This window comes from Euprymna scolopes, chromosome 23 (assembly GCF_053919585.1).
Source record: "Euprymna scolopes isolate OS-2025 chromosome 23, ASM5391958v1, whole genome shotgun sequence".
Lineage (NCBI taxonomy): Eukaryota > Metazoa > Mollusca > Cephalopoda > Sepiida > Sepiolidae > Euprymna > Euprymna scolopes.
In genome coordinates, this window is record NC_136504.1 from 55,667,232 (window position 1) to 55,692,913 (window position 25,682).

Genomic DNA, 25,682 nt, shown 5'->3' on the forward strand with positions numbered 1-25,682 from the left:
GAATATTTAAGCTGAATTTTCAACACTCAAACAATTGAGCCAAAAATTAGTCCAGTGCTAACAAAAATATTACACGTAGTTCCCCTGCCTTTTAGAGAGCAAGGGAGAGCTAATCAAAATGTTAAACTCCTACACATACGCACACTGACAAAACGTAACAAAATACCAAGGTCTTATGTACAACATAAAAAGAAATTGGAATCTTAGGAAGATCTCTATTATTTCAGTAATTACGTATAGGAGCAATTGGACTCATGAAAAAGAATAACTACCTGGCAAATATACCTGGTGAACTAAGTGCAGGAGAACAAATACATTTAAAGGAACAGTTAGAATCTTAAGATCTTTCAGTTGGAATTCACGAGATAGCGGGTGAATAGCTGGCCTCCAGTAGGATGCCCCATCCCTAGAACTGATAAGAAAACTGAAAAAAAAAAAAAAAAAAAAAAAAAAAAACAGGGGGGGGGGGATTGGAATACCTACTAGAGACTATTCTTGAGTGTCCAAGATGTCTCTATACAAGGGTTTGTCAGGATAGCCTGGTATGAGAATATTTTCTCCCTACAAATAAATCCTGACCAAAATAACATAGTATTCAAAGCCCAAATAAGATCCCTTTAGTATGGCTTATGTGAGGAATGGTGTACCATCTTTAAATGGTATTACCTTTAGTAACATCACTAAACTGGATATTCCACCAGACTAGATGAATTCTTGTTCTGGAATCCAGTAAGACCAAAGGACCACAAGAAAGATATACAATAATAATAGTTAACTGGTCAATTGGGGAGAGAAAAATTAATGTTCTTCACTTCTTTTATTAACTTAACAAATTGTGTGTGTGTGTGTGTGTGTGCATGTATGTTAATATTAAATGAAAGCTGAATAATAAAAATTATAACTTTATTATATCATCAGAACAATAAGGGGAACATTAAGAAAAAACTTCTTTAGGCCATGGCATTTCAAAGCTAAATGCTTTTTCACCAGAAGAGAAGGGCCATACAAAATGCAAATATAGAAAAAAAACTGGATTAATGACATGAATAAATGAGAAAGTTTTCATCTTGTGTCAGTATTTTATTTCTTCTCCCTCACTGTTGCAATTCTTTTTTTCTCTTCTTTGCAACTGACAGCAACCTCATGTGCACAAGATAACAATGTCACTTCCATCAAAAAAAAAAAAAAAAAAAAAAAAAAGTCTATATTGCTGCCTCATACCACAATAATGCCTAAATTTGCATTTATCTTATTTTCATACTGGACAGGTTTCAGATTCAAATGCCAATGCTTCTCCGCAGAGGGCACACGCTGCTCATGGACGCCCATTGCTGTGTCTCTCCACACCGTCATTACAACATGAAACACTTGCATCACTGTTTATAATTTAACTAGCAGGGGGGTACCCGGCGTTGCCCGAGTGTTTAGAGGTGTGTGTGCTCGGGCGGAGGGGAGGGGGTTAATCAAAACATAAGAATATGCGAAGTAAATATTTTTAAATATTAAATTATTAAATATTTTATATAAAAAAATGTTAAAACTTGAAAAAAAAAAAAAAATCGAAAAAATACAAAAAAACAAAACAAAAAAACTAACGTAAGGCAAACGAACGATGTTAAATGTAAAAATCGGAAAAGCAAAAACAAAGAGAACGCGAATGTAATGGAAAAAAAAACAAAAAAAAAACAGAAAAACGAATGTTAAAACTTCTTTAAAAAATCTAAAAAATAAAAACAAAAAAAAACATAGAACGTGAAAAATGGCTTAAATAACCCTGTTTCAATATTAAAAATCGAAAAAAAAAAAAAAAAGACACCTTACACCACGATTTGGACTTACAACCTTTAGATAATGGCGCCGACCTCTAATTAAGTGAGCTAAGACAACATTGACAAAATTGGGTCGTTTTTTTTTTAATATTTAAACTAAATCATGTTCCGACGTCATTTGCGCATGCATAGAAGCGAACTTGTAATGAGAGGACGGTTTTTGCTGACCCCTCCTTGTAGAAAACTGATGATTTTAGGGTGAAGGAATTAATGGTTTTGGCCAATTTTTCGATATTTGTCGGGCGTAGGTTCGAGCTTTAAAATGATACCTATGTGGCGAAAATCCGTGTCGAAAGTTTTTGCGAGACATACAAACACGCACACACATTTTGCCTTTTATATATATAGATTACAAAAAAAATTAAAAAGGACAAAGAAAAAATGCTATAATAATTATAGTTAACTTTCAGAATCTTATTTAAAAAAATAATTTGATTAAAAAAAAAAGAGAAAACGCAAAACAAAAAGATTGAGTAAATACGGCTATTTTTACTATAAAAAAATATATTTGATGTTATCTTCTATATATAAATATAAAAGTGAAAATGTATGTATGTGTGTTCACTTTTTCTGTGTGTCTACAAAAGGCTTTTTTCAGAGAAGAGGTCGGTCGGTTCACAACTTTTTAAAACTTTTTATATCACACATAAATCGTAATATATCACAGTTAACAACGAAGCTTGCCTGTCTATTTAATTTGCTCGATTTCGGGAAGATAAATATTCAATATTTGTTGCTCGCCGCATGTGGGTTAGTCTTTTTCCTATAACATCTTTGGGGGGGGGCGTTCAGCAGTAAATGAATACTATCCAGCAGTCAAACTTGACCTCATTAACTCATTAAAATGGGCACCTGCTAAATCCAACTAATTAAATAAATTGAAATGCGTTTCCGTTAGCATCTCGCAGTGGGGCAATGGTTAACATCGCACGTTTTTTTTTTTTCACACTTTGATTTACAACTTTGCCTCAAGGGTTTGGGTTCGATCCTCATAGTTTTTTTTTTTTAACCCCCCCCCCCCCAAACATCCGGGCAACGCCGGGTACCCCTCGCTAGTTTACATGAAGAGAAAAAACTCCACAGGTTGAATAAAAAAAAGGAAATTTACAGATTTTTGTATACTTTATATTCCATTATCTATACATTAATACTGTATTACCTTTAATGCATGTACGTACGTGTGTCACGGTTTCCAGATTATAAATTATTCGATCAAGAGATCCTATTTATTAAAAAGCAGTTTACAAGGTAACTACGGACATTAAATTAGTATATAGATATGCTAATTTTATGTTTGTAGTATTTTATCACCTATCCTCCTTTTTAATAAATAGGATCTTCCAATCATCAAAGCCCCAATGTAAAAAATAAAAATAAAAAAAAAATTTAATAAAAATAAATAATATCACGTTTGGGCCGTACGTAAAACTAAAATATACCTTCTTGGTCTTCTGACTACGATCCAACCATAGTATCTGTTCTGTCTAAAGATGGCATAATGATATCATTGGATTTTTGTTTGCGCCAGGCATTCATACAATGGAAATATTTTGCAGACTTCTATAAGGATATTGGAGATAAACAGTTATAACCAGGTATATGCTGACATTACATTAACCAGATTACCTAGATAAATAATTTTACAGTTTTTATAAAAGAGCTTTAATAATATTGCAGGATCTCCATTCATGCTGAACATCCACAGAAATTCCAGCAGGAATATAATACATATGAAAGATACCATGGTAGAATTTCCACAGGTCTCGCTAGCTAGTATAATTTATTAAGCCGTAACAGTTTTGTTTTATTTTTTTTGTTCAATGTGCATAATTTTGTTTTTAAAAAATCATTTTATGATTTGAATATGTCAAAATAAAAAATTATGTTTATAAAATCATTTTATGATTTGAATATGTCAAAATAAAAAATTATGTTTATAAAATCATTTTATGATTTGAATATGTCAAAATAAAAAATTCACTATTTTATCCAGGGAGAGGACTAATTATAAGTTTATACTTTTTTCATGAATGATGACATGAAACATGACATAATAGTTAGAATTTTGCTAATGGGCCAAAAAACTGAGGTTTAATTCTCGGTTGAGTTGTACAAAAGACTGAAAATAAAAATGGTACTTTGTCTCCCTTACTTACCCACTCAGATTATAAGGGGAGGATCAAGAGTAAGTGGAAGAATCCAGAGAAATGAATGACATCTTCCCCTACACCTTGGTGCAGTGGCTAATAAAATGGGAACCTTCGAGTTGTCCTCAACTATAGTCAACCACTTAACTTTACTTTTGAATGTGATGTGATTAAGATTTAAACCGAGTTTCCTTCATTTCAATAAATCGTTCACCCTTAGATTAAAAAAGCGATTAAAAAAAATTTTTTTTTTCTAACATTTGTCATCAAACATGTCGCATGTGAAATGAAGTTATGTGAACATATGAAAAAGAATGAATATATCTATTGTCCTAGTTGGCATAATGGTTAGAATGTTTGCTAATAGGCCAGTAAACTAAAGTTCAATCCTCAATCAAGTCATACCAAAGACAAAAAAAATGTGTGTGTGTGTGGGGGGGGGGGCTACTTGACAAGCACTCAACATTATAAGATGAGAATCAAGAATAAGTGGAGCAATACAGGAAAAGAAGTAGCGCCCTAACCGGCATAGTAGCTAATGGAAAATAAGTCTATAGGTTGCTTTCAGCTATGGTTAATCTATTTAATTTTCATACTAATAAGAGAGATGTGTTTATCTGTTAATTACATTTAGGACATTAAGAGCTAGGAACATGAAATTTGCAATCATCCACTCTGCAAATTATGTTCAGAAAAGAGGTGTCTGGGAAAGCATGAAATGGATTTTGTTCTGAAACAATGGGAGCAGATCTCCAGCTATCCGATCAAACTGATGAAGAAATCAAATAGTCCCCCACTTTACAAGTTTTCAGCAATGTTGTCAAAATATAAAAAAAGGAAATTTCATAGAATTATAAAAATTGCAATCTAGGAGGAGAGGGGGACATTTAAAGTTCTCCTAAAAGTTTTAATCCCAGTACTAGGTCATATCTCCACAGGAGTCAACAAGAAATGTACTATAGATGCCTTCATCTTAAAAAAAGAAAGGCAGCATTCTGTTTTTTTGCTCTGGAACCAATCTTAAAAGGAATAAAAAAGAACTACTGTACAAATCTTGAAAAAAAAAAAAAAAAAAAAAAAAATTGCTGAACTAATTTTTAGTTAAAACAGTCAGTTTTATTTTTTGCACTAATATGCCCCCCCCCCCCTTTGCCAAACTTTCATGAAGAACACTCGTCTAGCTGAAACCACTATTTTTATCTGTGCCTAACCTAAATGTGGATTCCATGAACAAAGCTTCTTTCTTAGAACTGCACGCTTGTGGAACTCTCTTCTATTTGCCTGCATTCCAGCTGACTACAATATGGTAGTCTTCAAGTCCAACGTAAACAAAGTTCTTGATGAGGCATCCTTTTTAAGTAATCCAATTTACCAAATTTCCATTACTAACGATTACTACGATATTATCCTATTGACTATTGTACGCTCATTAACCCTTAATCTCGAGTAGCCTTCAAGCCTTGATAAGAGATGACTCATTTGTAAACAAGTGAAGCATGCATGGTACCCTGTGGGTGCACAGTGAACAAGGCATAAAAAATGACCAAGTTCAGCATTTACCCCCACCCCACCAAACCCCAAAAGTCCCCAGGGGATGTCAAATCCTGGTGAAAATGAACAAATGGTGCAGTTTTAGGCCTTGAGTGAAAAAAAAAAAAAAAAAAAAAAAAAAAAAAAAAAGACTAAGTCCATCATTTGCCCCCCCCACTCCGCCTCCGCCTCCAAAGTCCCCAAAGCTTTAACATATTTAAATTTGAGTTCAGCACCATGCAAAACTGCTAAATAAACATACACAGAAAATTTGACAAATATGATAAAATAGTCCCAAAAATGGTGTTTTTATTAGCCCTAAAAGAGCCCGTGGGACACACCCAAGAGTTATCACGAAGTATAGACAAACAAAATTATATAGAAATCAGTTAGTTCCAACTTTTCAGAAAGTTTTATAAAAATCCAAGGCATCAATTTTGTTTTATAAGCAACAAAGTGTCAATTTTAGCCATTTTAACCCGAAAGGCACCCATAGGGGGTGCAAACGGAGTTTCCCCGGAAAATTCATTTTGTTACTTTTTTATTCATATCATGTTTAATGTTTGTGCAAAATTTTTAAAAATTACAAGGCGTAATTATTGAGAAAAGTGTGGACAGACGAACGGACAAGGGTGAATTTACAGGTCCACCCTTTTTTGTCGGGGGGGGGGGCACACAAAAAAAAAATTAAATGCTTGCGATTCACTGGGTGTAATTTAAGTTTACTTCTTAAAATCTGCACTAATATAATGGTATCCAATTCTATCAACATTTTATTCATATCTAAGGACAAAGGGGGAAAAAAAGTCCGGTTCTTTTGTATTACAAGAAATAGCAAATAAAATCTAGATAACATACATAAGTAAAACTAAACAAGGAAAGAAAGTATAAATGGCCGCTTCTTTTTGATGATCGATAGTCAAATCAATACTGATTTATAGATTTGCTTTACAGTTTCTTAGCAACCTTTATTCATCACTACTTGTACTTATCTGGTGTTGTCGGGGAGATTTCTTTTACTTTCATTTTTGTTTTTGCAGTTTATTTTCTTTTTAGCCAAATTATTTTTTTTTAAATAGGATTTTGAAAATTAAATTTACTTATTACGATATCGTTTTGATTGTTAAATTATTAACTGAACAAAACTATAACTAGTTGTTAAGAAAACGCTTTGATGCCTAATAATAAAAATGTTACATGTAAAAATCTTCAATTTTTAATACTTGAAGATTTGCTAAGAATTTGAAAGCCAATATAAAATAACTTTCCATTAAACAGTTTAAATGATTCTAAATTCGTTTTAAAATGCAAATATCAAAGTGTTTTTTTTTTCTTAAATAGGATGTAAAAATTCTGTTTAATTAAATTTTTTAGTTTCTATAAATAGTTGATCAATTAAAAAAAAAAAAATGCAAGTCATGAAAAGGTGAGAAATACAGACACACAAGTTGTCTCATGATTTAATTAATTATCATTTAGTATGTCTATAAAAAAAAGGGGGGGGGGATAATATTGATTTAAAAGGAGATAGGGTTATTGCAACAGCATTGCCCTTTCATCCATCAGTCAGGGATTTTCCCTCAGCACTAGAGGCAGCAGAGTCGAGGCCATTTTTGAGATGGTTTGTTCTCCCATTAACTGAGGTATATTTCTGGTTCTGTGCAGTTCTAGGAGATCCACCGTTCAGACTTTGCCTTCTCCATTTGAGAAGCAGTTAAGTTATTGCTAACAGGCCGCCTGGCATTGCCCGGTTGTAAAATACACATACTATTCATACAGAATTATATATTACATTATTCATACAGAAACCGAAATATGCACATGTGAGTATTATGTTTTTTGTAAACAGTTCACTTTTTCTAAGTAAAAAAAATAAAAAACTACTCAAGCTGAGATCGAAACCAAAACCTAAAGACAATAGAATAACCATTAAACCAACTTGACACAATCTTTAAAAGGTGTTTTCAAACTACTTATTCTTAACATAAAGAATCTGTTATATGAACCATTCACGTATGTGCATTCATGAAACAGTTGACAAACAAATAAAAATCCGATGACACCCACATTTCAATTTTGATCCATTAGCAGCTCTTTTTTCTGGATGAAAACTGATTAAAAAGTTTTCCACATGTCTGAATACTCTATATACTAAATTTCAAGTCTGTAGATCCAAAATTTGTTGAGTATATACATTGAAAAGCATTCTCACACACACATTCGAACTTGCTGCCCAGCGTTGCCTGATCATAAAATACACATAAATATTATATTTTAATTAATGCAGAACTTATTACAAACAGAAATACCATAGTGATTAAATGTAAAGTTAAATTTCTTAAGAAAAAAAAAAAAAAAAATGAATTAAAAAAAAAAAAAAAAATGGAAAGAAACTGAGACATGTCCATGCAAGTATTATGTTTTTGTTAAACAGTTCACTTCTTGTAAATAAAAAATAATACTCAAGCTGAAATCGAAATCAAAACCTAAAGACAGTGAATCAAATATGATAACCATTAGGCCAGCCTGCCAAGTTTATTAGAAAGTGTTTTCAAACGATGTGAAACAGTTGACGAACAGATAAAAATCAGATGATTCCCTCAAGCACTAATTTTTCGATTTTAACCCCTCAGCAACCCTTTTTTCCAGATGAAAACAGATTAAAATGTTTTCCACATATCTGAATACCCTATCTGCCAAATTTCAAGTTTGTAGATTAAAAATTTGTTGAGTATATAGGTTGAGAAGTGTCCACACACACACACACACACACACACACTTTTATTGATATATATATATATATATAGATTTCCTTAGGCATCCCTGCTTGTCTTCCCCAGGTATTTTTTGCAGGCTAGATTGCTCTTCCTTTAGCTTTAGGGCGCTGAATTTTCAAATCCCATTTTCCGATCCCTGTGTGACATCATCTCGTTGTCGAAAGAAGATAAATGACTTCGCTGGACTGCACCACATCCCAAATCATGGCAGCCTATGCACAACAGTTATGAGCAAAGTTGTATAAGATGGTTAATCAAGTGCGATTCTATTGTCGAAGGCACTCTACTGATGGACCTGTGAGCTAAGCCAAGTCCTGTTTGATCGTCATTGTTCAGGTCTTTGGCTGTCTACCAATGCTGTAAGGTAGGGAGGATAATATTGTGAATTAAATCTTACCTCAGGCATCAAACTGCAAGACATCATTATAGAAGATATCACTGCAACAGGACAGATGATATAGACTTTAGATGGAGGCGTTGGTGGAAGACAGAACTTGAGACATGGTAGACTCACAGACAATGTAAGATGAAGTAGATGTACCCTAGCACTTGAAACAAAATGCAAGTCTACTTTTTAGCTAAAGGAAATACTGCTCAGATGATTTCTAATAATATTAAACAAAGAGGTCACACATGACGCATCGTTCCCTAAAATCTGAATGACAAGTCTCAGATTTCCAGTATTTTCTGCGATCATTTTGCATTCACCATTCAGTTCTCGATTATTATTCTTATTATTGTTCTTGTTATTTACGTACAAATAAGGATGTTTTTTTAAATTTTTATTTTATACTTTAATGCGTAAGTCCTGAAGAGATGAGAAGCACACATACATTAGTAAAAGAGAAAGATATAGCAAAATGAAATTAAAAAAGTTTTTTTTAATTATTTTTATTGTTGCAATGTTTTTGATATAGTGAGAGGGTATGATTAAAGAAAATTGTAAGGTTTTACTTATAGACACTTGTGATATGAATTGACCAATAAAATGGAGTCACATTCTGCTAGCAACCAATCAGAATCCGGAATCACTCCATAAAAGTATCAGATCTTTCAGCATTCTTGCACATAATTTTGTGTCAACACAAGATTTTTGCTCTTTGTCTGCAAACTTTTAATGTTCAAGACTTAAAAGATCAGGCCCCCACCGAAAACTCTTTTTCATCTCCAAGACTTATACAGATTAGTTACCCATCGGTCATCAGAAACTGTTCTGAAATTCAACATTGCTTTCAATTCAAAACTTATGATTTACTTTTAATCAAATATTTATTAAAATTGTGAATGTGCACAGGTATGCATTTGCAACACAGGCCATGATTGTGCACCTATCTTCATTTTAGGTTGGTGCTCATTTTTGACACGTGTTGCAGCGTCAATTATGTTGTCTGTCACTACTCTAACAAAAGGATTCTCCATCCAAACAAAGCCACAACTTCAGTTTAAAACAAGTAATAATGTTTTATTTTGAAAGGGGTTACAAGATTTATTTATTTCTACTTAACAATAGGCCTGCAAATCAAGACAAACATATCTTCCCACCCCAAACACAATCTATTACATTTTCATTATGTTAGAACACGGCCACTGAGAGTAAGAAGAAGGCCTGTTAACTGAAAAATGTCTGCAGGCAATGTAGGTAAGATTTGTCAGATTGTCAGTACTATACGAGGGACATTTGAAAAAGAGCAATAAAACATTTTTAAAAAGAAAAAGGAACATAGTTCGATTACTACTTAAACTGAACTGTATAAAATATTAATATTATCTATGTAAAATTAAGTAATTTTAAAGCAATATACAATTCAATACTGATAACACTGAATTATGAATTTAGGGAACAAATAATTAAAGAAACATTAAACACAAATATTTTTTGGCCTTCGGAACAAGATCAAAGTGTAATATCTGCTTTGATGCTACACTTTACCTTTTCTGTCCTCGGTCGGTGGAGGAGAAATTTTTCATGACTGAGATTATTTTTGTTCCTATCCAGAGTGCCCCTTATTGGGAAGCTGGTTTTCCCCACATTATATGTTGAAATATTTAAATAACTATTATTTTAAATACAGAAATTATATTTAAAGTTTTGGTTTTCTGTTCTTTTATGTCCATTTTTCCCCCATGTTTTTCATCAAAATGTGTAGCGTATTAGTTATCTCACAGGCCATCATCAGTGATCACTCACTGGCAGTAACCTGTGGTGTTCCCTGGAGACCAAGTGACAACAAGTATCCCCAGATTTTCAGGGTTCTCCACCTTTTGACCACTTGTGCAGATGATTGCATGTTATCGCAACAGCCGTTGTCACTGATTTCTCGTTGGCATCGGTCATAGTTTTAGATGGTTTGTTCCCTGTTGATTGAAGTATGTATCTCATCCTGTGCAATTCTAGGAGGTCCACTCTCTTATCCTTTGCTTTCTCGCTTTGAAAGGGGTTAGTTTATTGCTAAATCACCTGAGTGTTTTTCCTCTAGGGTGTTGGCTTTTAAAATCCTACTTTCCAATCCTTGTGTCAGATCATCTCGTCATGAGAGGAAGATAAATAGCACTCATTTGTGACCTATTTGTGTTAAAGAAGTTGAGGATTTCGCAGTATAGATAACAAAACAAAAAAGTTGTAAAAAAATAAAAAATAAAAATAAATAAATAAAATAAAAATAAACATAACAAATAAATATTACTAAAGGCAACATAAGTATCTTTTCTACTTATCTGGATAAGGTTTTTTTTATTTTATTTTACAAAAGTAGCGTTGAGTCTTAAGTTAGAACAAACAAAAAAAGTCTGACATTAAACAATCATTTAGAGAATAAAATAAAAAGTAAACAATCATTTAGAGAATAAAATAAAATATGCATCAAGTTCGCTTGAAAGTCAAATCACAACGTAATATAAGGAAAATAAACAAATATTTTATTTGTTTGAAATTTATCACAAATATATTTCAGAGGTATACTCCATCTTCAGTGTGTTTTTTTTTTTTTTTTTTTTTTCCTTTTCTTCTTCCTTGCCATGTTGTAAATTTGGAGAAAGAAGTCTGTAAAGAGCTGCGCATTGTTTCTAGCGGTTGTATTTTGAAATGCTTTTGCATTTGGCTTTCAAGTGCACTTGATGCGTATTTCATTTTATTCAAATTAAAACAACGTTTCTATATGAACGCTCATCCTTGAAATCATCTAGAGAGTTTTGATAATCACTCAACATAAGTTAAAACAGCAAAAACTTATCCAGATAGGTAGAAGAGTAACATCTTGCCTTTGGTAAAATTATATCTTTGTTTCTTGACCACTTTTTCATTTTGCTGTCTTAACTGCAAAATGACCAGAAAAGTTTAATATTTAATATAAAATATAAGCATTTGTAGTTGCAGTAAATATTGGTTGTGAGTAAATATATTCAAAGGTAGCCATCTTGATTTTTCAAAAAGCAAAGTATCAAACCGGGCTGAAAATGAGGGCTAGATATTATTTCAATTGAAGCCATTAAATTAAATGCAAGTTCTTTGATATGAAAGAGCAGATTTCCATTCCAGTCTTGAACCCTATTTCCTGAAAAGACAAGATGGCTACTACTGATTACTTTACTCTCAACCAATATTTTATGGCAAATAAACATGCTTATACCTTCTTTGAAATATTAATTTTTATAACGCAAATAGCTCACAAATTTCCCAACTGCATTTCATTTTAAACAATTTATGTTGGTATGAGGTGCCTTCAATAAATTCCAGACTTTTTTTGTACAGGCATTTAAAATTGTCATGGACTCTTGAAAATTCAGTATGCTATACATCATATGAGATGACTGACCAATTTTTATGATTTCAGGTTCAAATGAACAGCTACAGTAACAATTGAAATACACCCTACTAAAGCCTGATTGTCACAGATGGTGAATTTCAAAAATGCAATCTGGATGTGAGGACACTTTAGAAGAAAGATATGCAATAAATTTCTGTTTTTAACTTGGAAGAAATGGCATAGAAACATGAAATGCTTCAGACTGTGTTTGGACCATCTTGCATGAATTGAGCATCAGTTTTTGAGTGGCATAAGAGATTCAAGGAGTCCGTGAGGGATGATGAGAAGCGTGTGAGCTGTAAGTCAGAACACCAGAGTTGATTGGTCAAATAAAGAATTTCATGGATAAGGATTGTTGTGTTTTTATAAAGACAATAAATGTACACAGTTTGATGTCAGTGTGGAAACTGTATACATAATCATTTGCAAGGAACTGAAGATGTGGAAGACTTGTATGAATGCACCAGTCCACAACTTCATCCTTGTCACAGACTATTTGACCAAGATGGGCGTCAAGACCCTCACTCTCCCTATAGTCCAGACCTTGCTCCCTGTGACTTTTAGTTACTCTCAAAGTTCAAGGAAAACCTTAGAGGTTGTCGTTAGGAGACAATTGAGGAGATGAAAGAGATGATGACCAGGATCATTGACACACTCACACAAGAGAACTTCCATGGGGCATTCCAAAAGTTATTGGAGCAGTACAAGTGCATTGCAGCTGAAGGAGATTACTTCAAAGAGGACTGCAGTTTCATGTGTGCACTATCAATAAAAATACCCATATGAAAAAAGTCTGGAAACTTATTTAAGGCACCTCGTAATAGAAATGTCTACCATAAAAAAAAAACTATTTTATATTTTTTTCAAATTTAAATGATATTTTAATTTATTCCATGTGTAAACTATAATTATTTTAGTAATGCATACTATCGTTAAGAAAAATTATTTTGAAGGAGATACAGTGGGGAAATTAATCAAAAACAATTTAAATGATGTGAATAATTCGGACTACTGCTCTCATTTTGGATGTTATTCTCACGTTTTGACTGATGTAACCTACAATCTTCTTCAGGTGTATCATGTCAAACTCGAGAATCTGTATGGAATTTCGAATGAAACACTTTATTTAATGTACAGAGTAGATTATTCTTGTCCTGTTACCCATGATTTCATAAAAGTTTTAATTTATAATTATATTTTAATACTGCCCACACTAAGGATTGAATCTTCAGGAGACTTTCACTTAGAACTGAATATTACTTAGCACTTACATCTGTTATGATAAGAGTACTTGCAGACGATTCTAGCATTAGGCTGGTGCAAAAATAATGTTTTTTAACGTATATATATATATATATATATGATAAAAAGCGACATTATTTTTGCAGTTTTTTTTACTGTTATTTTCACCCCAAACTAGGCACCGTGCCAATTTGAAGCAAGGGGCTACTATTTGAGTCCAAATTTACAGGGACACTATGTAAGGGAATTGGGAAGCAAAATGTCTATTCACATTACACTAGAGCTTCTGCATCTCAGTACCCGGGAAGCAGGGACCCGAGAGGGGGTTCCAAAGTATAGCAGTTTGACAGAAGAAGCTATTTGAGTAGAAGGCTTTTTGGGCATCCAGGGATCTCTAGATTGTAGGGGTGGGATTTTGCTGCTTGTCAGGGTATCTGTGTTGTGGGATACAAGAGCTTCAAGTTCAGAGCACATTCCATTAAAATAATTGTAAAACGGGCAGAGATAAAACATTCTAACGATGGGACAAGGTTGGAGTTTGGTCTCTAGCGCTATCAGGTTGGCAACTCGTTTTTTGAACCAATTTAGCATTATGTATGAAATAGGAAACTAACACCTTTTAAATTAGTAAATGTGTAGAAAGACTTCGCGTTTACCATTTAGCATTAAATGATTCCTTATTTCTGGGTCATTCTAGCTTTTAAAAGCAGTTAATTTTTTTTTTAGTTTACCTCTAATACTAATCTGAAGTTGGAGTGGGTCATAAAACCACACATAATCGCTTATTAAAGAAAAACAAAAAAATACAGATACCCATGATTTATCTCCCACAGCAAAAAAAAAAAAAAAAAAAAAAAAAGCAAAAAAAGGATTAACTGCCCTAAAAACACTACAATGACCTATAAATGGGGGAGGGGGCCATTTTACACTAAATTTATATATGAAACTGATCCCCACTTTTGGTATTTTTTAAAGACCCAATCTTTTTCGTCTTTGTTGACTTACCATTATGTTGCTAAAGGATTCCATTTGATTTTTTATGTTTTACCCAATTAGGGGATCACTTCTCTATATAAATTTAACATAAAATGTCCACCCACTTTCTGGCCATCACTAATTGGGCCATTTTTTTCTTTTGTGTACACTTGTGCAGTAAATCACTGGAGAATTCATTTTTTTTTTTTTTTTTTTTTTTTTTTTTTAAAGCCAATATTTTAGATTTTCTATATAAATTTAAAAAAAATGATCACCCATTTCCTGACCATCACCAACTACTGGACAAAATAGAGTAGAAGTGATAACAATAGTTTTAATGCTATGCATTAACCATTTTATTTTAGGTATTGTCCATAGAGGTTATACAAATCAGGTGGGGCATTAACAAGCTGCACTTGCTTGCTGAATGACCAAACTAGTGCATTTGGGGTTCATTTTGGACATTGCTTCTAGCAATACTCGAATGTGGCCATTCAAATACATTCAGAAGATGAAGGTTTTCAAAAAGAAAAAAAAAATATTCATGCTATGTAATGAATTCACTACATTATGGAAATTAAGGAACCAAAGCCCACATATTCCGGGCCAATGTTTCAAACACCATGATAATTTCAATGGAAAAAAGTACTTTTTTTTTTTTTTTTACACAAAGGGATCACCACATTTCAAGACCCAGAAGCCACTCCAGGATAAGGGTTAATGTGTGTATTGTAGTCACTGGGACAGTTGCATAATAATCGTTTGTAGCAGTAATTTTGTATAATTAGATTATTTACGAGGACGGTTGAATAAGAGCTTGTTTACATTGGACTTGACGACAGTGATATTGTCGTCAGTTAGAAAGCAGACCAGTGGAACAGTGTTCTACAGGCGGGAAGTTCTTGGAAAGAAGCTTTGTTCATGGAATCCATGTTCAGGCACCGATAGTGGAGATTTATTGATAGTGATTTTGGCTAGACACGTGAAGGATTGGGGAAAGGGCAGCATAGATTAGAGCTTAATCAAATATTTGCCATGAAAATAGCGATAGAGCAGAGACAGGCTCACAACATCTCTTTTGTGGGAAAGAGGTTGCAGAGAAGAGAAAAAGGCATCACCTACTAGATTTACGAAGTCTGTTTTGAACTCTGCCAAGACAGGATAGAGTCTTGGAGCAGTCCCTGCCTGTGCAGTTTTTAATAATTTTATATTTTTACCGAACAATTTAATAAACAAAGGAATGCTTCTTCATTACTAGAGGTGAAAATCGAAATATTAAATTTCAATGAAAATCAAGGGTATCTACTGAATTGCCATGTCGAAATGAGTAACATATCCAAAAATTACGAAAACCGATATAAAGTAGAAAATTAATTCTTAATGAAAATAGATTTCCAAACTATTAATTACTTCGGTGTTGTTGCAGCTTTGGGCAACACAAGTTTTGCGAAGTTGGCCCTTTTTTCATTTTTTATTATTATTATTATTATTATTATTAAGCGGTTTGGCTTTCAAAAATTGTATTTGGCCTTTTTCAAAATTTGGCTTTACATTAAATTTATATACAAAACTAATTTTCGATATTAAATTCTGAAAAAAAAAAAACAAAAAAAAAACAATGTTTTTATTTGTTTATTCATTTTTTGGTACTAGTGATCCATGCTGAAGTAATAACGTTATTTAAAAAGCCATTCTTAACATGGGGAGGAGGAGGTGTTTTGTACCTATTCTGTACTTTAACCTTAAAATTGAATAAAAAACATATTAAAAACTTTAATTTAACGTGGAAATACGATTTAAAAAATAGTGCGGATCAGTAAGTGCATTAGCACCCATGTTTTTCAACATTTAATTGGGTCTTAACTCTTTTATAGGAATTGGAACTCCAAGTTACTTCCACTGTTTTTACGTTCCATGTCCAAAACAAATATGGCCGATCGTTAGGTGTCGCTTAGCATGAAAATACGTGTTTTATGTAATAATAATATTTAACTAATTGGGAGATGACAAGTAAATAATGGTGCGTTTAGTCGAAACTGACATAAAAGTATGAAAAATTAATTTTTCGACTTTTACTCTAATAACAAAGAAGCACAAAAAATTTAATTACCGAAATTCTTTAGCGTCATGATCGGTAATTATACACAGAAAATTAAAAAAAAGACAAAAATGGCACTTAAAGGATGACAAAAACGAACGATATTCAAATGCCACCCAGACTTAGGGTTAGTTGTATGACATGTTTTTGTAATAAACAAATAAAATCAGTGTTTACTAAAAAAGAAAGCCGAGAAAATACGTCGTTATCACATTGTCTTGTTACCGCTTGGAAAACAGACAAACTTATAACGTCGATAAAATTTGGCAGCTATATTTTTAGCTAACCGTTTCAAAACGAGCCGCTTTCATTTGTAAAAATCGTAATAACATTTTTGATTACAGTCAAGATTTTTTAAAGTTCTCTTTTTGTAGTTCCAGTTTCTGTGCCGCACACAGATCGACGCTGACAAGCAAGATATAGTCCCTTTAATGATTATCTTAAAAATCTCCCTTTCCTTATGATAATGGCTTATTTATTTTTTGTCTGCAGTGCTTTTGCTTTTGTGTGCTTGACCATGTCTAATTATGCAACCAAATGGACAACAGAAACCGGAAGTCTCAAACACTGGAAAATCTTGACTATAACCACATTTTTTATATATTAAAAACAAAAAAAGAAAAAGAAAGAAAAAACATGTAAAAAAAAAAAAAAAAAGAAAAAAGTGGTTCTACAAGTTGTTATTCGTTTAACAGGTGAAAACTAAGAACCCCAAATAATTTTACTTAGGATTTAGAATTTATAGCATTTATTTAATAAATAAATAAATAAAATAATTTAATTATTAAACAAAATAAAGTTAAAAACCGGGATTAACTTTTTAAAACAAACAAAAAAAAATAAGATTTATTTGTGGAAACAAACGAGAAAAAAAAAAGGTTTTTATTTAAATCATATGTCAAAGCTAGAGTTCAGGGTGGCCAAAAAGTGAGGTCTCATTCTACAGTAAATTTTGAATTAAAAAGAGAACCCCGATTTTATGACCAGATAACAATAGGTAAAATCTAAACAAAATAAGATAGACAGAAAAAAAGAAATAGATTGTAAATAAAATAAAGTTATCCTAATATTTGTTTCTTACTGTAAAAATAATATATATTTTTTGATAAAAAAAATCGAACCAGTGTTTCAAGTATTAAAGAATGTAATCGCTAACGAAAATAACTTAACAAATGATCAAAGAATTTAACATTTTATAAACATCCAATATTTTCGTCTCAGGTAATTCATTCACTATTGGAATGGTTTCGCTCGTTTTATAATCGAAGAAATGTTAAAACAAAAATGTCGATCACATTTTTTTAAATATAAATGAATATATATATATTTTTTTTTACGCCATGTTTGTTGATGTTGTTACGTGTGTACGTGCGGGGGTGAGGGTGGGGTAGGTCGAGACTTAAGGAAGAAATAAAAATAAAAAAAACTTAATTTTTCATTCGATGGTCAGCGTTTCTGAAAGGGTTAAGAAATGAAAACCGATATAAATCTAACCTGTGCACTTAATGTATCAACCTGAATCATCACTCTGTTTGCGATGTGCAGAATATAGTTTGTTCTTCATGTCATAAGTAAGGCGAGCAGGCATCACCGATGGCCATCCATGACACCATGGTGGTGGCGTAACGGAGTCACGTGACAACAACAAGAGAAGGAGGGAGAGGAGAGAAAAGGGAGGAAGTGAAAGTCTGCACTGTCAAGGGAGATAACTCTGACGTCCCTACACCCCACCGCGTCTTTACTTGTCTTGATTGTGATTAGAAAATCATACTTAATTTATAGTGTATATACATTTTCATAAGCTAAAAGACCACTCGTAACCCGTTGAGTCAGTATTTATTTTATATATTATCAATTATCAGGTCGGTGCAAAATCCTTTTGACGGGTTTGTAGAAGGAGCATTTTAAATCATTGTACCTATTTACAATGCCTCTCCACGGGACAGAGTTAGACACCAGGGTCGTTTTTTAGTGTGGAGAAAAGGTACAAAAATAAAAATTGTCTCAGTCGTGAAGGATTCCTCCTCCACTGAAAGAGAACAAAAAATGGAAGTGCCGCATCTGAAGAACAGATACTACACTTTGATCTCGGCCAAACATTGTAATTTATTTTGTGCGTATTGTTATTAAACCATGATTAATTTATAACTTCTTTTTCTTTGTCAGATTATTAAAACATTATTCATATTTTATCTTACATTCTCACTCATGTAGATCCAAAAACAACCTTCGTTAGTCAACAGAAAGGAAGTCATCTTCCATCATGATAATGCTCATCCTCACACAGCACTACTGACCAAAGACCTTCTAGAAGAATTTGGTTGAGAAATCTTGCCCTATCCTGTATATTCTAATGATCTAGCTCTCCTGGATTATCATTTATTTTGAGGATTACAGAACCATCTTTTTTTTTTTTTTAATTAAATTTTCACCCCAAACAAGGCACATTGCCACTTTGTTGTAGGGGGGGCTACTATCAGGAACATAGGCATCAGGAGTACTGTGTAGGGAGTTGGGCAGCAAGCCGTCGGTTCACGTTACACTTGAACTTCTGCAAGTCAGTACAGTTGGAGAAGCAGGGACCCGGAAGGGAATTCCAAAGTTTAGCTGTCCTTGGAAAGAAACTACTGGAGTAGAAGGCTCTCTTACATATAGGGATCTCTACTGTGAAGGGTTGGGGTTTAGCTGCTTGTCGGGTTTGTCGGGAGTATTTACGTCGAGGAGGCACAAGTGCTTGCAGTTCGTCAGAGCATTCACTGTTAAAGTACTTGTAGAACAGGCAGAGGGATGCAACGTTTCGTCGATGGGACAGAGGCTGAAGTTTAGATGACAGTTCAGGACCTATCAGGTTGGCGACTCTCTTTTGAATCTTATCTAGGAGCGAGAGACTAGTGGCAGATGCACAAGCCCAAATATGACAACAATACTCCATACATGAGCGAATAGTGGCCTTATAGAGGTATAGGATACTTTCGGGCGTTAGTATCTTTCTAGCACAATAGAGAGAACCCACCTTCTTTGCAGCGGTCCTGACATTACTCTTATTGTAATTGTCCCAACTCATGTTTCCTGTGAGCGTTTAGATGCCTTTTTTTTTTTTAATTGAATTTTCACTCCAAACAAGACACAGTGCCACTTTGATGTAGAGGGCTACTATCTGGGACATAATTTGCAGGGATACTATGTAGGGAGTTGAGCAGTAAGATGTTTGTTCACATTACACTTGAATTTCTGTATATCAGTACAGTCAGGAAAGCAGGAACATGGAAGGGAATTCAAAACTGTCCTAGGGAAGAAACTATTGGAGTAGAAGGTTTTCTGGCATCTGGAGATCTCTAGTGTATGGGGGTGGGATTTTGCTGCTTGTTAGGTTTGTCAAGAGTATTTATGTTGAGAGGGTACAAGGGCTTGTAGTTCGTCAGAGAACCTACAATTAAAATACTTGTAAGACAGGCAGAGCGATGTGTAGCAATATGCCACAGACATTAAAATAAATAAATAATATTCCAGTTACATGCGCATTTGCCGTACATTAAAACGGATAGATAAAGAATATTTCAGTTACGCATACATTTGTCATATCCACTCATGTAAATTCTGTTGAAGTAAAAAGTAAATCTGTGCCTCTGCGCACAGACGTAGTTCAAGACTATACCATGTGGCAGGGTGTCCGTTTTCTATCTAATCAACGCTCAAAGAAAACATCTTTTTTAGAATCTTTTCCTAACAGCCTTCACTGGAGCCAGCCAAGTCATATAAAAGGCACTGTGCACGAAATCAAAACCAGTTCTGGTTGCAGTAAGAAACTTGCGGGCTGACTCTGTCTTGTGGGACGTAAAACCACCAACAGGACTTTGTGTATCATACACCTTAATTCTCAACATGAAAGTACCATATCAAGAATTAACTCTTTTCCTCTTTCTCTTTTTGCCTGTCATTCCAGGCTAAGCCAAATGGTGCAAACACAGAAGGAAAAATATGTTTTTGCAACTAATATTAATGCTCAAGTCTCACTGGATTTATTCCCCACCAAAATAACCTTTTATCACATTAAACACATCAGACACATTTATGGAGCAAAATTATCACATTGCTGAACTAACAAATGTAACAAATTTCATTTCCTTTAGTTTAAAAAAAGAAGAAACATTTTTATATAAAAAACCTGATTGCCTCAATCGGAGAAGGATTTTTTTATCCCCCTTTTGCTACAGTTCTTTCACTCCAGTTCTATCAGACTCTATTTAAGGGGAAAATATATAAAGTCCTCGTGACTAAACATGATTAAATAAATTCAAACACTTAAATCCATGAACTATCATGGTCCGATGCATCTGTTGAAAGTTTTTGGCACACACACACACACACACACACACACACACACACACACACACACACACACACACACACACACACACACACACACACACACATTTTGCCTTTATATTATAGACTAGCCTGGGTGCCCGGCATTACCCAGTGTGGAGGTGTATGTAAGGGTGTTGGTTTAGCAAAAAAAGAAAGGAAAATTGCAAGTGCAAAAAAAAACAAAAAAAAATAGGAGTAGTAGGCAGGCTCAAACCCGTAACACGCAGAAGGAAAATGAGGTGGAAAAAAAGCAAACGGTCTTATCGATGCACCCACCACGATTGTGACGTCATGGACGGTCGAAATAACATGTTTTATGTGACGTCATTGACACAAGGGTTGAATGGCTTGCAAAAATATCGACCCTTCCTTGTAAAAAATGGCCCAGTTGACTGTGAAAGGATTAATGTTTTTGGTCCAACGCATTTGTCGAAAGTTTTTGGCACACACACACACACACACACACACACACACACACACACACACACACATTTTGCCTTTTATATTATAGAAGAAGAAGAAGAAGATTTTGCAAAAAATCGGTTTGACTTAGTTCAAATTCTGTAAAGACACAAATATCTATTTGCAAAATGAATGACATTGCAGTGACTCGCCACACACATTAAAAGTGGCTGCACAAAGAGCGTTCCAGTTGCACATACATTTGTTATATACACTTACGCAAATTCTGCGGGCATAAAAACTAAAAACTTGTCTTTTTTCACCAGCGTAGTTAAAAGCACCTCACATAACAAAGGTGTCTACTTTACATCCAATCAGCATTCAAAGAAAACGAATTTCAAAAATATTTTTTTTGGCAGCTTTTGCTGGACCCGGTTTGAAACCATAAAAAAACACTGCACACAAAAACCAGTCAGTTGAAGCCAGCAAGCATGCTGTAAACAACAACAGTAGTGACTCTGTCGAGGTTCGATGGAAAACAACCAACATAACTTCGCGCGCATCACTCATCTAAATTCTCTACATGGAAATACCAGATCAGCAAATTTTAATATTTTCCCTTCTTGCTTCATTTTATCTCGCAAATTAATGTCTGAATTCACACTGGATTAACAATACTGAACTAACTAATATAATGGATATTAATACGGTTTAAAAAGACAAAAAAGAAATATTTTATATCTAAGAAATCATTTTGCCTCAGTCAGAGAAAAATTTCTGTCTCTTGCTTTTCATTACACTTTTTAATTCAAATCCTTTAAAAAAATATATACAAAGCCCTAGTGCCTATATATATATATAGCACAAACATGGCCTATATGCCAGACTATTCTTGCTGGAACATTTTTGTATTCTCACAAACTTCGGCGATTTATTCATTAATCAGTTTCTGGACTCGTGTTGCATCAGCACACATTAAAAATACGACAACAATAAAAACATAATTCATTATTTCTTGCTATGTTAAATAAAACCACATTATTAATTTTTATAATCGTCTTCGGCTTAATGCTGTTTCTGACAACCTTTTATTTTTATTTTTTATTAGGGGTTGAGAAACATTTACCTATGCTCACATCACAACTGTGATACTAGGCATTGGTGAATGTCGGCCCAAACCCCTACAATATTATAGCAGTTGCATAATAGCTTGTTTTCCCATGATTTATAAACAATCCCAGGTGAGATGTCAATGTTAACAGATTTTATATTTCTTTCCTTGTCTCTAGCCATGGCTTGGTTAGACGGAATGAAACTCCAGGACTCAATCCCATATCCATATTACAAATACGTGCATATCTACGAACTCAAACTATTTTGAATTCCTGTTTTCATAACTCTTTTTGGACCATTTATTGTGTTAATGAAACTGAATATAAGTGATTATAATATAAGAAGTTTATTCTTTTAACCAAAACTTGGTAACTCGTTTTCTCCATTTGCAACAAGCTCAAAAGCATGCAGCAATTTCTACTATAAAATTACCATTCCAATATTTCTCTCTCTCTCTCTCTCTCTCTCTCTCTCTCTCTCTCTCTCTCTCTCTCTCTCTCCGACGTCATAAAGAATGAATGTTATCTTATTGCAATTAAAAAAAAAGTAGAGCCAATTTTGTATTTATGCATAAAATTATATCTTTATGTGATTAAATGAAGTAATCATATATATATATATATATATATATATATATATATATATGAAAGCATATATATATATATAAATAAGCATATATATATATATATATATATGATGATTGCAACGTCTTGCCAGACGAGTGCCACTCCCTCGGACATTGCCATGAGCCCAAATGCCTGAGGGAGTATCTATACAAAGATGATGTTACAGAGTCTTAGATTTGTACGACAGCTAAATCTTTCTCTCGATTCAAAATCATGAGATCCAGCAACAAGCAAGAGCAAGATAGCCAGCAACAAATTAAACTGCAGACCAACTTAATATGGGTATTGGTCTCCTGCTTTATGGTTTTTTAAATCAGAGATTTACTTCTAGAAAGGTTGCCTTCAGCACGGCTTACAGGAGCCCTCTCCACCCCAACACATATATACATACACACAAATATACATGGTGCTAGTTGGCCGTTGACCCCGAAAAAGGGTTCATTCGCCCTTTGACAGGTCTTGTTTTTAATCCTTCAGGGAGACTAGCCGCCCTCCTCACCAAACAAGTCTGGTGGGGGAACCAGTTTAGTTGCCGGTGACCCGACCATGAGGCAGGTAGTACTGGGTTACATGGTACCAGTAGCATATGATATGACCTGACACATATATATATATACACATATATATATATACACACATACATATATACACCATATTGTAACATATTTCTGTTAACACTTTTGTAGATATATCTCTCCATCTATCTCTCTCTATCTTTCTCTTTTTCCTCCTCCTCCATCTCCCCAATCCCATCCTTCTTCTCTTCCCACTCCATTCCTCTTTAGCTGGACATGCACACACATACACAATTCTTCTTTTGTATAATAGAATTCTTCTAGGAATAAATGTTCAATTTGTTTCCAAATTAGCACAAAACATTGAAAATAGCTAAAAAAAACAACAACCTTCTCTCCAATTCAATTGGACCAGATGATGTCTAAATAATGGATAATTTACAGTTTTGAATTATCGAGATGAGGGATGATTGTTTTTATTATTAGGATTAATCAAACTAATGTCTTCATCTTGAGTTTTGTTTGCACAATGTTTTAGTCGATGCAACCTACGACCTTCCTCAGGTGTATAAATCACCATGTGTTGTAAAGGAAAAGACGAAGGGGGAGGTAACTCTACACTTCCAAGGTTTCGTATTTAGATTCTATTTGAAAGGTAATTTACAAAAAAAAAAAAAAAAAATTATAAAGTCAATAAAAATATTAAGCAAAACACTAAGAGATATTATTTATAAATGATTTATAACAAAAAATGTGGGTGGAAGGCTAAAATTTAATTAGATCTCTTAACCAATTCTAAGTTCTTAAAAAAAAAAACCAACTAAATTTACAAAACAAGAAGGACGCCGATGAAACATGATTGTTAAATCATGTGACGTTCATATTTGTATCTTTTTTTTCATGGTGATGAACTATTTTCTTCAGCATAAGCTTATGTTCCCACATGATAAGAACGCTTTGCATAGGATGAACCTCCCCCCCCCCCACTTTTTATGTAGTTGGATTCAAAATGTCAACCCAAGCAGATGCCTGGTGCTATCAGATCAGGCTGTCTGAAGATATTGGCTTCCTGAGACAAAATGCACCTAACATTGATGTTTTTTTTTTTCTACTAGCTTTTGCAAAACTTAATTATCTTCTGCAAAAGCAAAAACAAAAACAACAACCGACCGACCCCCCCCCTTTTCTTTAATTCCTATTTCCCCTTCTCTTCCTATCTCCCCCATTTCCTTACTGGTTTTCTAACTTAAAATGTACGAAACATTAATATTGTAACCCTTTTCCCTCTCCCATGGCAAAACTCATTCATGTTCTGCAGGGCAGGGAACAAAAACGATAAAATCCACTATAAAACAACCAAACCAAACCAAACCAAACACTACAAACTAACGATTGAAGATACAAAGAACTTGAAGAAGAAAAACCTACAAAATAACTGGATGCAACATGAATACTATTTCCAAAATAATTGGATTCGGCATTAAATAACCTGAAAAGGGTTGATATGCTGTAAAACAAAACCACCAAACCAAACCAAGCAGATGCGCGGTGCACTTGTCTCAACTCTGAATGCTATATAGAGACATTTTCTTAACCTTTAACTTCAAACTGGTTCCTAAGTTTTTTTTGCTATTGTTAAAAAAGTGAAGATGTGAATATATAGAAATGATATGCACTCCCCGTATGAGTAGTATATAATGTAAATCTTTGCATGAAAGAAAAAAAACAAAAACTTTTTTATATAACAACAGTAAAAGGATTTATTTACTTACCTACACTGTTTGGTATAGGTGAAAGGAAGTTATGTAATGTTACACAGGTTTACACATGTGTTAAGATGTAGACCTCGGGACCCAACACGTTGTAGACTCTGTCGCAAAGGAGACAGAAACATGGAATAGGAAAGAACTTCAACTCGTTTCAGGTTTAAACAACAACATTTATTTCTGCGTACTTTCCCATAAAAAATCGTGATCGTGATCCTTATCCACGGTCTGCGCACACGTTGTCCTTTTTATATCTTTTTCTTTTCTTCTTTGCTGTGACGTCACCTTGCACACGACTCAGCATTTGCATGCAGCCGCCATATGCGCATCTGCGCTCCTTTACAGTAAGACAATGTCCAAATGAATAGAAAGAAAAGTAGAAAATCTTTTGGGTTCTAGAGAGTATTTCAACAGTTATCTTGTGAGAAAATAGTCATTGCTTGAGCGTCTAATGGACAGGAAGAAAAAGAAGTGAGAGAGAGAGAGAGAGA

General features: G+C 33.8%; 1 protein-coding gene across 1 annotated transcript in view; it reads right to left on the minus strand.

Annotated features, from left to right (window-relative positions):
* The window catches only part of LOC145245907 (uncharacterized), a 141,867-nt gene extending 123,800 nt beyond the window's left edge, over positions 1-18,067 (minus strand). Inside the window, exon 1 of the mRNA XM_080107647.1 lies at positions 17,896-18,067. Within this exon, the coding sequence (XP_079963773.1) occupies positions 17,896-17,925 (30 nt within the window). The 5' untranslated portion in view covers positions 17,926-18,067. The remainder of the gene's footprint in view (positions 1-17,895) is intronic.
* Between the last annotated feature and the right edge of the window lie 7,615 nt (positions 18,068-25,682).